Source organism: Taudactylus pleione, unplaced genomic scaffold (genome assembly GCF_031769625.1).
Source record: "Taudactylus pleione unplaced genomic scaffold, aTauple2 ptg000172l, whole genome shotgun sequence".
In the NCBI taxonomy this organism is placed as follows: Eukaryota; Metazoa; Chordata; class Amphibia; order Anura; family Myobatrachidae; genus Taudactylus; species Taudactylus pleione.
The window spans coordinates 2,679,242-2,695,812 of NW_028284574.1; the positions used below are offsets into that span (position 1 = coordinate 2,679,242).

The 16,571-nt window shown below is 43.3% G+C and overlaps 1 protein-coding gene across 4 annotated transcripts in view; it reads left to right on the forward strand.

The window, feature by feature from the left end:
- The window catches only part of ST7L (suppression of tumorigenicity 7 like), a 72,432-nt gene extending 56,065 nt beyond the window's left edge, over positions 1-16,367 (forward strand). For 2 of the 4 annotated variants that reach the window (XM_088475417.1, XM_088475416.1), the window contains 3 exons: positions 3,476-3,568; positions 9,553-9,692; positions 10,337-10,659. In XM_088475417.1, the coding sequence (XP_088331543.1) occupies positions 3,476-3,568; positions 9,553-9,692; positions 10,337-10,432 (329 nt within the window). In that variant the 3' untranslated portion in view covers positions 10,433-10,659. Of the gene's footprint in view, positions 1-3,475; positions 3,569-9,552; positions 9,693-10,336; positions 10,660-11,034; positions 11,114-15,430 lie in introns of those variants that run through there. The other 2 variants (XM_088475414.1, XM_088475415.1) reach the window with 2 other exon arrangements.
- Positions 16,368-16,571: the final 204 nt, after the last annotated feature.

Below are 16,571 nucleotides of genomic sequence, written 5' to 3' on the forward strand. Positions count from 1 at the left end.
AATTTATGTGCGTCTTGGTTGCATATAGTGCTACTACATAAATTAATTAATGAAGAAAGGGAGTGAATGTACTAACTGCTAAACCTGCCTATTTTACCCATTAGGGATATATTATTAATGATTAAATATGATCACCACAAGGTAATTATATCATACACAATTACAGATTGTCTAAGATATTTATGTGTGCTTATTGATCGGTGACTCTATCGTAATTTCATAATCAGAGTCATAATAATTCCCAATTTCTTTTAAAGAAGGATCCGATTAAAAGTTATGTTTTAATTCTGTTCATTTTCTGATATCAACTATATAGTATTTATGGGTGTTTATTGACGGGTGACTTGGTTATGTTTTCACACTCAGTCAAAATAATCCCCAATCTCTTTAAAGAGGGAACCGATTAAAAGTTATATTGTAATCATGTATATTTCCTGATAATTATATAGGTGCATACACACGACGTCGTAATCGTTCAAAAAATCATTCAGTTTTATGAGTTATAACGATGAATGATAATCGTTCAAGTGCGCTCCTGTTTCTAGTTATCGTTCATCGTCCAACATAACGATTTTCATTAATGGAAGGAACATTTTTCATCCATCGTTCATTACACTTCAAAAAATCGTTCACTTTTTCAAGGGAAAATCTGACTGATAATCTGACAGAAAATCGTTGGTTACAAAATCGTTACGTGTGTATGCACCTTATCAATTAATTTATTATAAAAGAGTGCCCCACAAAGGAATTACTTGCTGCATATTGGCCGAGGCCAATGGAAGGTTTTTTCTGAGTAACCTAAGGGTTACTCAGATGGCTGATTGTCTCGCAAGTAATCCGAAGGCTGCGTCCTCTGACAGCTGTTGATGACACAAGCATGCAGGAGGCATCTGCGCAGCAGCCATGCTAACTGCGTACAACTCTGAATCAGGGTCTTAGTCAGTGTTTGCCCCAGTGATGGGGTTGACATTTTAAGATTTATTTGAAAAGTACAGTGTTCATACTCATAAATGTTATATAAACCATGTAGAATTCAAATCTGATACAGGTAAAATTAAAAAAAAAGTCAAAACACAGGTCATCACTAGTTCCATGTAGTAATTTGTTCCCAGCAACTTTGCACCAGTCGGGAACTTAACCCTAAAGATGTAATATAATAATAATTCAAAGTTGCTGATTTAATATTGCACAGTTGCTGCAACTTTGAACCTTTTACAATGTAAGTAAATGTTTCCCAAACTCATTCCACAGCGAGCAATAACAGTGCATGGTTTCCATTTTTCCTAGTTGGTGTAATCATTACTCACTGACACACTGTAAAAGATCCACAGGGGGAGCTAATTATGTCACTTGTGATTCTGTGAGGAGACCTGGAAAACGTGCACTGTTTGGGAAACACTGTTGTAGTGATACATGAATAAACAGGTTTTTGCTTTCAGCTCCCAGAATTGTAATCCTAAAATATACATGGCTAGTTCAACCCTCATTTGAGAATGTTTAGATGAGTCTGAGTAGAAATTCTTTAAATGCCCATTTTAAAACAACACCAGATTTCGCTATCTCTTTTACCCCTTTCAGACCAGCAGCTAAAACCCAGGTTATTGCCGGGTTATCCCGGGTTGCCAGGTGTAAAAGGGGCCAGGGTTGGATTCCTGGGTCTAGTGACCTGGCACTCCAACCCGGGTAGCTTGCAGGGTTTAACACTGGAACAACCTGTGTAATCTTGCAGTGTAAAAGGGTAACTTGGGTTGTCCGACCCAGGTCCTGTTTACAGCATGGAGAGATCCGGATTTTCTGGCGCTTGGAGATTGTCATCTCTAAGCATCGGCAGGCCAGTTCCACTGCACCCGTGTGCAGCGCGAACGGTGCTGATTCGGGGAATAACTGATCTGCGCCTTGGTCTAAAGGGGGTATATCCAAGGTCTGACCCGGTTTGGAACCGGGAATTTAGTGTAAAAGGGGTATTTCACATACAGGAGAGCCAGCTAATTTAACCCTGTCATTACTAAGCCAAGTTACTAAGCCTAGTGACTGACGCTACAGGGAGTGACTGTGAGCTTAAATTATTTTATGAAAAGAACAATAGCTTGCCTTCATAGCATTTGTATACACAATCATCTCAACTTTAAAGGTAAGGTAACTTTTCTGTACAAATATACTTACAATGGTGTGAAAGTTTCTGCCCTCGTTCTGATTTCTTATACACTATGTAGACAAAAATGATTGTACACTGACAGCAAATAGATCAACAAGATTTTATTGATGTCAGTACTTTGTAGGTCCACCACATGCAGTGATTACTGCAGACATCCTTCTTGGCAAACTGTCCACAAGTTCCTGGACAACAGCAGGCAGCATGTTTTGCCATTCCACCTTATGTACAGTGGCCAACTGTGACACTGAAGAAAGTTGATTTGGCCTAGAACGCACCCATCGTTACAATTCGTCCCAGAGGTTCTTGGTGAAATTAAAATTTGGACTCTGAGCTGGCTAGACCATCTGGGTTAACGAATTTTCTGTATATCAGTCCACCGTTGCCCTGGAAAAATGACAGGTGGCATTGTCGTCTTGATAAAAACATTTGTTGTTTCCGTACAACGGTGCAATGGTATGCATTTCGCTTGTGTGGGGGTATCCAATCACTTTTGAGTACATAGTGTATTCTTGTCACACTTCAGGCCCCCATACATCAGCAATCTGAAAACCACAATTGAACAGTTTGAAGATTTATTTCCCGATTTTAGATTTTGCCAATCTAGCAATCTGCGCCCATACAGTACAGATCTTTTTCAGTGATTTGCAGATCATTTTTAGCAAACACAAATCTGTCAATCTTGAAAGGCCCAACATTTTACTAGTAACGGTCTGCTGATCGTTACCATACACTAGCAATCTACAGCCCCAATCTTTTTGGTTGCAATTTGCGATCTGTGAAGCCCATACATTGCAGATTTTTATGCATAATCGATTGCAAGTTGTAGAATTGCCACAATCGATTGCTGATGTATGTGGGCCTTTAGAATATACGAGAAAGCCAACGTAAACACAAAAAAAACCAGTTTTAAATTATATATTTTTTACTTCAATAAATAATATTATCTAACCTCCCCTGGACATGTGTGGAACAGTAATAGTTACTAATTCCACCAATAAACCAAATTGAATTGATAATTGAATTCAATTATACCTGACACAATCAGGCTTGATTTCTGCCAGCCATGTTGAATCTGAACATCACTTAAATACAACCTTTCCAGCAATGTGAAATTGTCTACAATCAACACAGTATGCCGCCATCTAAAAACTTCCAGATGAGAAAGAAAGCTATTGATATATCAGAAATCCCATGTCCTATATTCATACTAAAAATTATTGTTTGAGAAATTTGTTCTGCAAATATATGTACAGAGCATTGTTGGCACACATGTATAATATGTTTGGAATTATAACGGCATATCATTTTTCCCCCTAACAGCATTTAGGATTCTGCCATACCCCTTAGAAAAGGGTCATCTATTTTATCCTTACCCTGGGTGTACTGAAAATGCTGACCGAGAACTCTTACCATGTAAGTAGGAAAGTGGCTTATAGGAAACTGTTTGTCTGGTAGATGTTGCAAGTCTACCCTCGAAATGACATTGATCACTGGTACACTGAAGGTCTAGGGTCCAGCACACAGCTTATAGCTCAAGGTGCGTACACACGGGACGATTATTTGAACGATTTGTCGTTAACGACAAATCGTTCAGTATTTGCCCGAAAACTACAAATGCGCACTCCCGTTTGCCTTTTTCGTTCATCTGAACTTCCTGTCCAGCCTGACGATATTGACCGGTTGGACATGTTCGGGGATGAGGGAGGGAGCCCGGCACTGAACAAAATCGTTCTTGATTTCGATCAGTGTGTGTGTGCTCAGTGTCGTTAACGACACTGAGAACACCCCTGCCTGGGACACACGGGACGATGTTCGTTCAAGGCGCACATCGTCCCGTGTGTACGCACCTTCAGTCTCTCAGGCCTCTGTGAATCAGTAAACATATGCTGGCATTTATAGTGCATGTCGTTCTGAAACAACAAATTTAGCAGTGTGCAGTTACCACTCCAGTACAGTAGTTAATTGCAGCAAGGCAGGTTAACAGTTAAACACTTTGCGCAATTAGAGCTCCGTGACTATTTCATTTGATTAAGTGCTTCAAAATACAATGTTAAATGGGGTGTAAAAACAGGTGATATGGTAAGAACTTACCTTTGTTATCTCTGTTTCTATGAAGTCCTCAAATCCACGGAACCCAAAGGTTCCAATGGAGGACCCTGGAGCGCCCTCAGGACCACAGCCAGTTCCCAAGGAGCCATCGGAGGGACAAAGGAAGGCTGGAAGCGAAGGACACCCTGCATAAATGTGCGGATATCAGGGAGCGCAGGAATCCTATGTTGAAACCAAACCGACAGGGCAGAAACCTGCACCTTCAGTGAGGCGAGGCGTAGACCTAGGTCCAAACCTGCCTGAAGGAAAGCCAACACTCTTGATATCCGAAACTCGTGAGGATCATATCCTTTAGGGCGACACCACTCAAAATAGGTATCCACACCCTGTGGTAAATTCTAGCTGAAGAAGGCTTCCGAGCTCGTAGCATGGTATTTACCACTGCTCTAGAGAAACCCTTAGACCTCAAGAGGGAAGTCTCAAGAGCCACGCCGTCAAAAACAGCCGACTCAGGTCCGGGTAGAGGCAAGGACCCTGGGACAACAGGTCCGGCCGCTGAGGTAACAGCAATGGAGTGTCGATGGACAGACACTGAAGATCCGAGTTTCAACTCCGTCTGAGCCACGCAGGGGCCACTAGCAGGATCTTGCCTCCTTCCTGCTTGAACTTTCGAATTACTCGAGGCAGTAGGGAGAATGAAGTAAACAGGTACGCGAACTGGAAGTACCATTGTGCCGACAGAGCGTCCAACAGGAGAGCTCCTGCGTCTCTTGTTCGGGATCCGTACGCCCACAGCTTATGGTTGTGTCTGGAAGCCATGAGGTCTATTTCGGGAAGGCCCCACTTGTCCACCAGGAGTTGGAACACCTCCTGGTGAAGAGACCATTCCCCCGGGTGTACATCGTGGCGGCTGAGGAAGTCCGCTTCTGAGTTGAGTACACCTGGAATGAAGACGGCCGAAATGGCTGGAAGATTGCCTTCTGCCAAAGTCAAAATGCGGGACACCTCCCTTAGAGCCGCCTGACTTCGAGTTCCTCCCTGACTGTTTAGGTAAGCCACCGTGGTGGCGTTGTCTGACTGAACCTGCACAGGTTTCCCCTGCAGGAATGGTCTTGCTTGCTGCAGCGCTTTGAACACTGCCCGAAGTTCCAATATATTGATCGGCAGGTCCGATTCCTCTGATGTCCACCGGCCTTGGAAGACGTTTGGGCTTGTCACAGCACCGCAGCCCCGAAGGCAGGCATCCATTGTTAGAAGGACCCAATCCGAAATCCAAAACTGACGTCCCCTGCTTAGATGGGACTTCTGTAACCACCAAGTCAGGGACAGGCGCACCTCCGGAGTGAGCGTGATCATCTGCGTCTTTATTCTACGAGGAATCCCGTCCCATCTGGTGAGGAGCAACATCTGCAGAGGCCTGGAATGGAACTGGGCATACTCCACCATGTCGAACGTTGACACCATGGAACCCAGTTACTTCATTCCCGATTGAAGAGACACTCGGTGACTCCTTAGAACATTGCGAATCTTGGACTGCAACAGGGCTATCTTTTCTTCTGTCAAGAAGATCCTCTGTTGCTGAGAGTCCAACAATGTCTCGAGATGGACCATTCTCTGGGAAGGAATTAGAGAGGACTTCTTCCAGTTTACTAGCCAGCCGTGAGCTTGCAATACTGATATTTTCAGTTGTAGATGGCTGCAAAGGACCTATGGCGCCCCTGCCAACAACAGAAGGTCGTCTAAGTAAGGTAACAGGCGAACCCCCTGCAACCGCAGGTATGCCGCCATGACCGCCATTACCTTTGTGAACACCCGAGGAGCCGTGGAAAGGCCAAACGGTAGAATCTGAAACTGGTAATGGTGGTCCGACACAGCAAATCTGAGGTAACACTGATGAACCTTGGCAATGGGGATATGCAGGTAAGCATCCTGAACATCCAAGGGCGCCATAAAATCCCCAGGCTGCTTAGCTACAACAATAGAATGCAGAAAAAGGTTGGAGTAATATCCGGTCCACCTTAGGGATAACGGAACAGGCTATATTACTCCCATCTGAAGCATAGAGCGCACCACCTCCTGGATCGCTAGAGCCTTCGCTGCATCTGAAGGAAGGCCTGCCGCAAAGAACTGATGAGGCCTTCTGCAGAAGGAGAGGGCATATCCCTGAGATACCACCTCCCTTACCCAAGTGGAACCAACACTGGGCGTAATGCAGAAGTCGGCCTCCCACCTTGGGGTCCCCCAAGGGGAGGCCAAGCCCGTCAGGCTGAGGGTTTGTCGTCCGGCTTGGTGGCTGGACGTCTGGTACTTCAAGCTTGTTTCCTGGGCTTAGCGGTCTTTTTGGGGCTTGAAGGTCTCGGAAAGGACTGCACCTTAGGTTTTCCCGGAGGGCGATTGGGCCGAAAGGACGGGTTTTTAGACCCAGACGGAGTCGGGGCTGAAGGTAGACATGCAGATTTGGCAGCCGCCAGCGTGTCCACTATCTTGTCCAAAGCTGGCCGAAACAGGACCTGCCCATTATAAGGTAAGCATTCCAAGCCTTTCTTGGATTCAGCGTCCGCCCTCCAAAGAACATAACCACAAGGAGCATCGAGCGGCCACAGCCGCCGCGAAAATCCTAGAAGTAAGAAGGCTCAATCCAAAGCTGCTTCGTTAATGTACGTAGCGGAATGCTGAAGGTTACCACTAACAGAACCTGTTCGCTGGTACCCTCTGAAGCAAATGATGCTTCCAAAACGTCTGCCCATCTTTCCATAGCCTGGGCCACTCAGCAGACAGCCATAGCTGGTCTACATGCTCCTCCAGCGAGGGAATAGATAGACTTAAGGCACACCTCCACCTTACGGTCTGTAGCGTCTGTCAGAGAAGACATAGACGGCATAGGCAGACTTGCGCTCTTTATTAAGCGCGTCACATGAGAATCCACCTGAGGAGGAGACTCCCATTTAGTGAAATAATCTTCTGCAAAGGGGTATGCACGGGCTAAACGCTTGTGAGGTTGAAATATTTTTCCCGGAGATTTCCACGCCTCCTCCATGTGATCAACTAGTTGACCAGATAGAGGTAAAAAAGGTTCAGCTCCTCTAACCTCCTTAAAATAAGCATTTGTAGGTGCTGCAGGCAGGTTGTCGTCAGTAATCACCATGGCCGCACAGACCGCCCGTATGAGACCTGGAATATAAATTCTAGACTTAACCTCTGCCCCTGCTTGAGGAGTGTGAGTGTCCGACATATCTAGAAATACGCCCTCATCAGACGACCTGTTATCCTCATCCTCCTGTGTGGATGGATATGACAATAATGGTCTTTTAGCAGGTCTAGACTGATCCTGCTGAGTATCCTGCACCCCAGAATCAGTCCAACCCGTGTCCTTCGGAGTAGGAACCTGTTGAGGCATACACTGCCCCATTACCATCTGTCCCGGAACCCCTAGTACGAGAGACTGGATTACCGCCTGTTGTGCGAACCCCAATTGGGGAAACGCAGGAGGGACTGTCAACCTATTTACAAAGACAGTCAAGGCAAAACAACCTCAAGGTGGTTCCTGGTAGGTGCTGGGTACAGCAGAGGTACCAGGAATGGCTAAGCATGCAGTACATAAACCATCCAGCAGTACCGCCCCCACCCCCACACCTGCTTTACATCGGGAGCAGGAAAATAGGAGAGGTGCTCCCCTAACAGGATCCTCACTGGACATAGTGGTATGTGACTCTCACAGTAATAAATACTTTATACTGTGAGGCAGATTCCAACCCTGACAGTACTGGCACTGAGAGGGCTGATCAGAAAGAAGAAATAGGGATAGTTAAAATGGCTGACAGGAGAAATAGTCAGGCACGCAGCGCTAGCATAAAGTCACATACAATGCAGAAATCCTGCACTAAACGCACTATCACTTGCACAGACTTACAGCCTGGTAGTGATAGCGCTACATACGCTGACCTTATCTGGAGGAGAGGTATGTAAGGGGCACCCAGGCTCCGCACCCTGCACCACAGCGTCTGCACATAAGATGGCCGCCGGAGGATGAAGAGAGGCGGGCCTGGGGAGGATCGCTGCCTCAGCCCGCCAAAACCACATATAAGGTGCCGGAGAGCAGTGATGGGGAGGAGCCTCCTGTGCGCTACAGGGAAGGCGTCCTCCCCTGGCAGGCCATTAACCCCCGGGATGCTGGAGCGTGTTCCGCAACGCTCCAGCCCCACATCCCTGGTGGTCTAGTGTGAGCGCAGGCATCCGCCTGGCTCAACTATACTGCCGTCCCCTGGGGACGCTGGACTGTGAGACAGCGGGCGCCTACCGCAGACACCCGCTGCTTACCTTAAGTTGCCCCCCTTACATCCGGCCACGGCCCCTGGGTGTTACGCTAGCTAGAACCCCCAAGAGCCCGCCGAGTTCCCCGGATCGCTACCGGTAGTCGGCGCCGGTGGGGGTGTCGGAGCGGTAGCATGGACATCCGCTGGACTGTCCATGCTACCGCTATTGAAGATCTTCAGGGGCTGTGAACACACAGCCCCCCTGTGCAATGACCCAGCTCCGGCCGGGTACCTACTGAAAACTGAGGTGCCTTGGCCTGGGGGCAGGGTATAGGAGGGGGCCCGGTGCATCCTGGGACGGAAGTTTTTAACTGTGTGGTGCCCATGGCAGGAGCCAAGCCTATACCCCAAGGTATCCCTGTGGATCCCTAAGGACCCTGGAGTAGAAATTAAATTTGGATATTTACACACTGAGTACAGTGAAGGGGCGGATTGGAATGGAAAAGCAGCCTCAGGAAATTTCTGAAGCAGCACGGGAGGCGGAGTCTGTGGAAGGGCAGGATCTGATGGTATATATGGGACATCTAGATGGGTATTAAAGGTGGATGGTCAGATGGCATTTGAGAACAAACATGTTAAAAAGGAAAGCAAGAAAGGGGTGTCGAGCAGAGACTTTGCTCCTGGTGACAGAAGCATATTTTTTCCTCTGGATTTAAAGTCATTGAATAATAAGGGAAAGGAGAGGATGGTTCAGGTAAGCAAAGAAAGTGTATGTGATACAGAGCGCTGAGTCACCGGTCAATGTGCTGGGGCAAAAATGGTCAAAATGGTGTGTTAGGAGGGTAATATAAATTATTATTTATCACTAATACAGCCATTGAGGCCTCTTTGAGTATTTTTTCTAGTGCCATTTTAAGTTCCCAATCCGCCGCTGAATATATCATGAAGCTACACAGGAAATAAATACCAATTGTATTAAAACCTTTAACCTTCATTTCACTGTACATTCGACGGTTTTAGTGTATGCAGTTTTAAAACCAATTGCATTGTTTATTCTTGTTAACTGGATTGCTTATGTCCTGTGTTTTCCTATAGCTTTTCATGATGTTTCTGTGTACCCAAAAAAGGAGCTGCCTTTCTTTATTCACTTCACTGCTGGTCTGTGCTCTTCTACTGCAATGCTGGCACTTCTAACCCATCAATTTCCAGAGCTCATGGGAGTTTTCGCAAGAGCTGTAAGTAACCAATGCCATATACCAAGTCATTATTTGTATTCTCAAAACACTAAAATTGCTGTGTCTGCTGTCATTGTCTATCATTGTGTCCTTATGTTTGAACAACTCAAACAGGGACAACTTTGCCCCTGACCCTGATCTGGAAACATCCCTTGTTACCTTTTGGAGTGTACTGCTGCCATGGTTACCCCTTGGCATTCCAACAACCGTTATCTACACCTTATGGGGAATTTCATTACTGGATTGTTCCCGGATAATCAGGATAGGCACCACTTTCCTGCTACTTTTCATTATTAGTACGGGAAGATTAAGAGTTTTCTGCAATTCTAGTCTTCTATAGCTTGTACGAGTTTGCACAATAGACCTGATAATGGAAGCATGCTTTTAAATGCTGCCAGCAGCAGAACAAACGGTGAATTGATGTATATTGTTAGAAGCATCCGGGATTCCTGCACCCCAGGATATTTCCTTTTATACAACCAGATCCTGGGGAACATGCTTTGAATGCCCCTGGAAGAGAATTAATGGCTGATTCTGAAGTAGTAATGAGATAACTCCAGACTACCGTTAATAACTTGCATTGAATGTAGAAGGGAATAACACCACTGCCTCTTCCTATTTGCTCATTTTGTGTTTTATTCCAGTTTTTTGTGACTCTGCTAGCACCCTTCAGCTTTATGCTGGAAAAGATTGAAAGCATTATGCCATCCAGCTTTTGGCACCAGCTGACCCGGATGTAACTATATATCTTACCCACATAAGATTACAAAGGAAAGAGAAATGCCCAGACTCCGATAGTGACTTTGGGAGCACTGTAATTCGGAACATTACAGAAGAGAGGACCTATAGTTTCTCATCTAGTTTCCAGGATACTAAACTTGCTGCTGATCTCATCTAAAAGGAAACACTAGTAATAATTTCTTGTGAAATTCAAACTTGTATATTTAGAAGCAAATAAAGTTTGTTGGATGTGATATTTTTAAATGTATTCCTTTCTTTTTTTACATCATATAATACTAAAACATACTTATCCTCTCTCCAATATTAGTGTGAAAGTGTGATTTATGTAATATACATATGTGTACTATGTTTGTATCCCTTTATTTAGAGCTAAATTATTTATTTTAGTTTTGATGTAATTTATCTGCTCTCTGCTTAAATTTTTTATCGTGGATTTAAAGTGTCTACATATTCCAGTGAAGTTGGGCATTTGTGTTATGTCATGTAGGGAATTTGTATTATCTCATGTAGGGAATTGGACTGTATAAAAATAAGTGATAGGAGTAGGTACTTTGAAAATCTTTAGTAACGTTTGAACCAGAACCATTCTTTCCATTGGTAGATCAGCAGCCAGACGATGGCACCAGTGACCTGGGGCTCAGAGTGGATGCTGTGGTTCTAGGCTGGATGTGCGAGTGGAGGTTAGTCCACACAACAAGTAATTTACCAGGTGGTAGGTTTATTAGCTAAGTAGATACAGGTGGCATGAGACACAGAGTTTATCACAGGTACAGGCTGCAGATATGGTGCCAGATACGGCTACAGCATATAGGGTATGCTGGTCATTGTAGTGCTCCGGCAATTATCAGCGCTTGTGCTCTTGTGGGCTGTAGCAGTGTGCTCCCGATGGTAAATAGTTGTGTCACAGGGTCTTGGGGTACATTGTTGGGCCTTCTGTAGCTTTGTGGAGTGGATTGTCTCAAAGGTGCCATCCATACAGCAAGTATGCTAATAGAGAAAGACGTGTGGTAAAGGCGAACATGCGCAGTAGCACATGTCGGAGATAAGCCCTCTGGGAAAGAGCCGCAGCAGGTACTAGTGCCCGCCAGCTTTTGGCGATTAACAGAGTTAGCGCTGAGCACTCCTCACCTAAGACCCCGCTCACTTAAGATTCTCTGGTTACAAAAACAATAAGAGCATCACACAACATTAGAAGCCTCATCTGTAATCAGAAACATAAAGAGTTATGCAACATAGCACATTGTAATTTTTCATGTTGATATGTACAAATGTATGAGAAACATCTTTTCTTGCTCACTATTATTGGGGCCTTTTTTTCGAATTGTTCTATTTATTGGAAATCAATACAGATTTTTTTTTAAAAATGCAGACAAACTGTGGCACCACAAAGAGACAGATTTCTTGCTTCACTAGTACGAAACCAATATTTTAGGCAGTAAATATCGTACAGTAAAGCAACCTCCTATAATTAATTATTTAAATTACTGAAATAATAAAGAAAGCTTTATCTCCTTGTAGAATGACTCTCTATACCGGTTTTTCACAATCCTCAAGTACCACTAAAGCTAGGTACACACTGTCCGATTTACTTTATCGGGACGACAAACGGGGCAATTTTTCGTCAAATTGAAAGCCCCAATATCTGTGCTACACACATTATACAATTTTTTTATTAGAAGCTACCGATTTTCTGCCACACCACACTGATTTTGCATATGTCCCCCCCCCACAAGGAGGATGACCTAGTGACAGGAATAAATAGGAAATATGAGCAAATTATTGAGAATCGGGGAAATTGAGGCCGAGCTTTTCGATCTTGAATGACAGGCCGGATGATTGAAGGAATGCGTGTGGGTGTTTTCTAACTGTTTTATCGTTGAAACGCTGAAATGATCGTTCATACACACCATACAATAAATGAGGCCGATCACTTGATTGTTGGCAAATCGGCCCAATATTTGTATAGTGTGTACCTAGCTTAACAGGTCATGTTTAGTGAATTTCTGTCTGTGGAAGTCGGCTGGGTAATTACTGACACAGCAAAATAGATTAACTCACCTGTGCACGATTAAAGAAATACACAAACATGACCTGTTGGTGGTACTTGAGGATTAGGTTTGAAAACCCCTGCACTAAAACTTTACATGGTTTCACTTAACGAAAATACCAAGGGAAAGGGGGATGGGGGAATTTAGAAGAGCACAGGATAATATGATAATAGCAATGTATATTATTGTTATAGTATGATTTGAAAAATCATAAAATCAATCCTCAAAATCAAAACCCTATGGTCAGTATGGGCCTGAAAAAATAACAGAGTGGAGGTGCTCCACGGAGAGTACACATCATTGGGAAACAAGAACGAAGAAAAAACTCTCTAATTGGGGTCACTCTTGAATATGAGTAAATAACTAATTAATAAGTAACATTTAATAGGTATGCATTAAAAAGAACTCCACATGCAAATATCACCAAGAAGCTCCCACTATATAAATGAATGTTTTCTACTTCTGAGACGTATCATTAATATTGTGTTTATTTCATTTATATAGTGGGAGCTTCTTGGTAATATTTGCATGTGGAGTTCTTGTTTATTAACAGTGTGTTGATGCTGCTTGAGGTTATTTAACCTACTAAATTTCTTTTTAATACACATTATAATTATTTGTCACAATTCAGTCATTGGACTAATATCGTAGTGAGGTAACTCAGAGAATTTAATATGAGATTACACAAGTAATCCTTTTTTCTCTGACATCACCCCGCTGAGAAATATTTTCACCTTGCTTTCTATATATTTCAATCTTTCATGTTTCATGTCTCGTTTTGTCTTGTTTTTGTATATTGCTACTAATATACTTACCGTAATGTGGCAGCCATTTTTAATGCATACCTATTAAATGTTACTTATTAGTTATTTACTCATATTCAAGAGCGACCCCAATTAGATAGTTTTTTGTTCTTTCTTGTTTCCCAATGGTATCACTTATATATGGCTTTATTCAGAATAGGTGTGAAACACTATAGATTTTTTTTTTTCAAGTTGCTATATTTCACATGGCGTATGTGCAACTTTTCACATTCTGGGCCTGATTCAGACCCGCTCGCAAGCGCATAGCGCTCGCAAGCGGGTCAATGGTGGGGTACTGTGCACTACAAAAGGGGCGGCTGTCTATGTTGATCGACCAGTGATGTCAGTGGAGACTTCCTGCTCTGTTAGAGCAGGAAACTCTCTGGGGCTTGCGACGGACGAGACCCTACCACAAGGGTCTCGTCGCAAGCCCCGATCATCGCGACCATCATCTGGCCGCCCGCAAAAGCTGTGGGTGGTCACCCACAGCTTAGCGAGTGGCCAGGAGGCCGCAAAAAAACCCAAACGCCCTGATTCAGAGCGAGCGCTGTTAAAGAACGTCCGGCTCTGAATCAGGCCCTCTGTCTTTTGTTTATTCTTAAGAGTGATTTGAGACTGGGTGCAACTAGGGGATGAAGACAGTGACTGGAATGAGTGTGTAGGTACAAGCAGAGGGTGTGCAGTCACAGCAAAAATACAGTAAGGACATGGTGTGGCACTCCGCGCGCCTTCAGGAAATTTCAGCATTTGAATATTTAGCATCTGTGGCTACAGAGTACAGAGTTCGGGCTGGCCGGCCTGCAGTATGCAGCTCCCCACCATCCTGGGTCCATTCCATTAATGGGAAGCCTGCATACTGTAAGTGTTGTCTTAAAATAATATATATATTTGTGTCTGCTACTATTCACAAGTCACAAGACTAAGGGGTAAATTTAATGTATCGTGTTTGGTCGATTTGGTGTTTTTTGGAGAGTTTGGTGCAATTTTGCAAGTCAGGGATATACTAAAGCCAAAATTGCACTCAAACATGAGTAAACGCACTAAATCGACACAATCTACCATCGAACCAAACCTTGAACTCTTAATATTGACTCACATACAAATCACAGATTTACTGAGAATCAGGTTTGTTAAATCGTATCTAAATCACAAAATCAATAGATGACCAAATCAGTAGCGTGTTTGGATATGGAAAGTCTTTATATTCATCTAGCCTCAATCATGATGCATATAAAAGGAGACAGACACAGCTGCATTACTGTCTGTGATCTACCCTCCACTGTGGCTGGGGGCGGGGCAATGATGACGCGATTGAGCCGCCACACCCCACGCTCTGCCCACTTATTGCCATGCCACGCCCCCCTGTTATGTTGAGGAAGCCCTCCTGGGGCAGCCGGTAAGTCTGACTTGAAGTAGCAAATCTAACAGTTTGTCGGAAACAGATTCAGATGTGAATTGAACATAATTCACATGTAAATGTGATTTCCTTAAACAATAAAAGTGCTTACAAGTGTATAGATTTGCAATGTATGTTGTAGGTTCAAAAGATCCAGCCTACAATGTGTGGGAATTAATACAGGTGGTATGCTGTATAGTGAGGCACACACCTGTGTTACCAATAAACAAAGGATGGACAGCGCTCACAGGATTAAGGGGCATGTGTGTGCATATATATATATATATTTATCTCACTAGATGCCACGTCTGGAAGTGTCCTAGCTCCTTACTGGAATAGATAAATATATGGAAGAGGGGCGCTCTGTGATATCTTAGCTTATCCAATAGGTACAGAAGTTTTAGCTAGTGGTGGATAGACTCAATTTATGTGTCAAACTGGGATCATAAAGAGAGAGATTAATTGGATTTTTAAATTAAAGACATTAATCCCCAATGGTCTAAATTCTGATTTTTAATTAAAGTGGTTTTTATGATCCCATTTTAAACGTAATTATTTATAATTTTTTATGGTTTTTATGGATTCATTTTTTTACGGTTTTTATGGATTCATTTTAAGAATTCAATTATACACCAATTATAATTTTACACTGATTTTTATATATCATATATAAGTATGTATTATCTATTGTTTGTATACTTTTGGGGTTATATTATCCATTTTTATAAGATTTATCTTCTATTGTTTTAGGTTCACTCCGTTTTTTTATAGGTATTAAGGCATCTAGATCCAGAATGGTCGCCCCTTTTTTTAGGAAAGATAATGATATGGCACCTAAGGATGAGTATGGGTGCCCTTAATAAAGATGGCAGCGACAATGTGGACTCTTTTCTATTTAGAATGGAGGTTAAAGGTGACCGCAATGTTTCCATGTTTAAAGAAGGACCTTCCAATATGGCGCTTTGTCAAGGACGCTTGATGCCTCAAGCAAGATGGCCGCGGTTACCGGAAGTGACAAAACGGGAGAAGACTCGGTAATCGCGATTCCACTGTTGAGTTGCAAAATCTCTGCTTATCCAGTGAAGTGCGTGTTAAAGCTGAACTGAGCGGTAGCAACTGATTGCGTGTGGTGTAAAATGAAATTCCGTGAAACCGGAAGTTCGGACTGTCACTTCCGGTTCACGATGTTATTACAAACGGGAAGGATGTGAAGTTAACTTTTAGTGTTTAACCCAAATTTATTTTGAGTGTTAGGAGCTATTTCTCCTTTGATTTATTATATAAGATTTTCAAATTTTACACTTATGTAAATGATTTGTTAAATAGAGGTGAATTTGACCCGGAAGTACTTAAGAAGAGGGGTATATAAGGCCGGCATTTCACAGTCTGAACCACATTTGCCTTGAGGAAGAGAGCAGTGACTCTTGAAACGCGTTGGCTTGTGGTGCAGACTGAAAGGTTTTAAGGGTGGATGTTCCAGGGATTACCCCCGACCATAGAGGAATCATATTGGAGCTTCCGGAGGCCACCAGATTGAGACTTTTACATACCTGTATGCAAGGGGAAACCCGGTAATTACCCACCTTTATAAACCTGCACTTTGTGATATTGATGACCTGGAGTTCATTTTTCAAGAAAAATATTTATTCTCTTTGATATTTGGATTTTGTTACGAATTATGGTTGTATGTGCTTATTAAAAATTGTCTTGTTAAAAATATATTACACTATGGTCCCTTTCCCTTTGATTATGTCTTTTATGGTTCTGGACATATAAGGGATGAAGGAGGACTCAGAGATATGTGAATTATCCAGACCATATTACTAAGGGAAGTATTTTTATGATATATAATATTCACATTCTCTGTTCATATCAGCGCACTCTAGTCTGG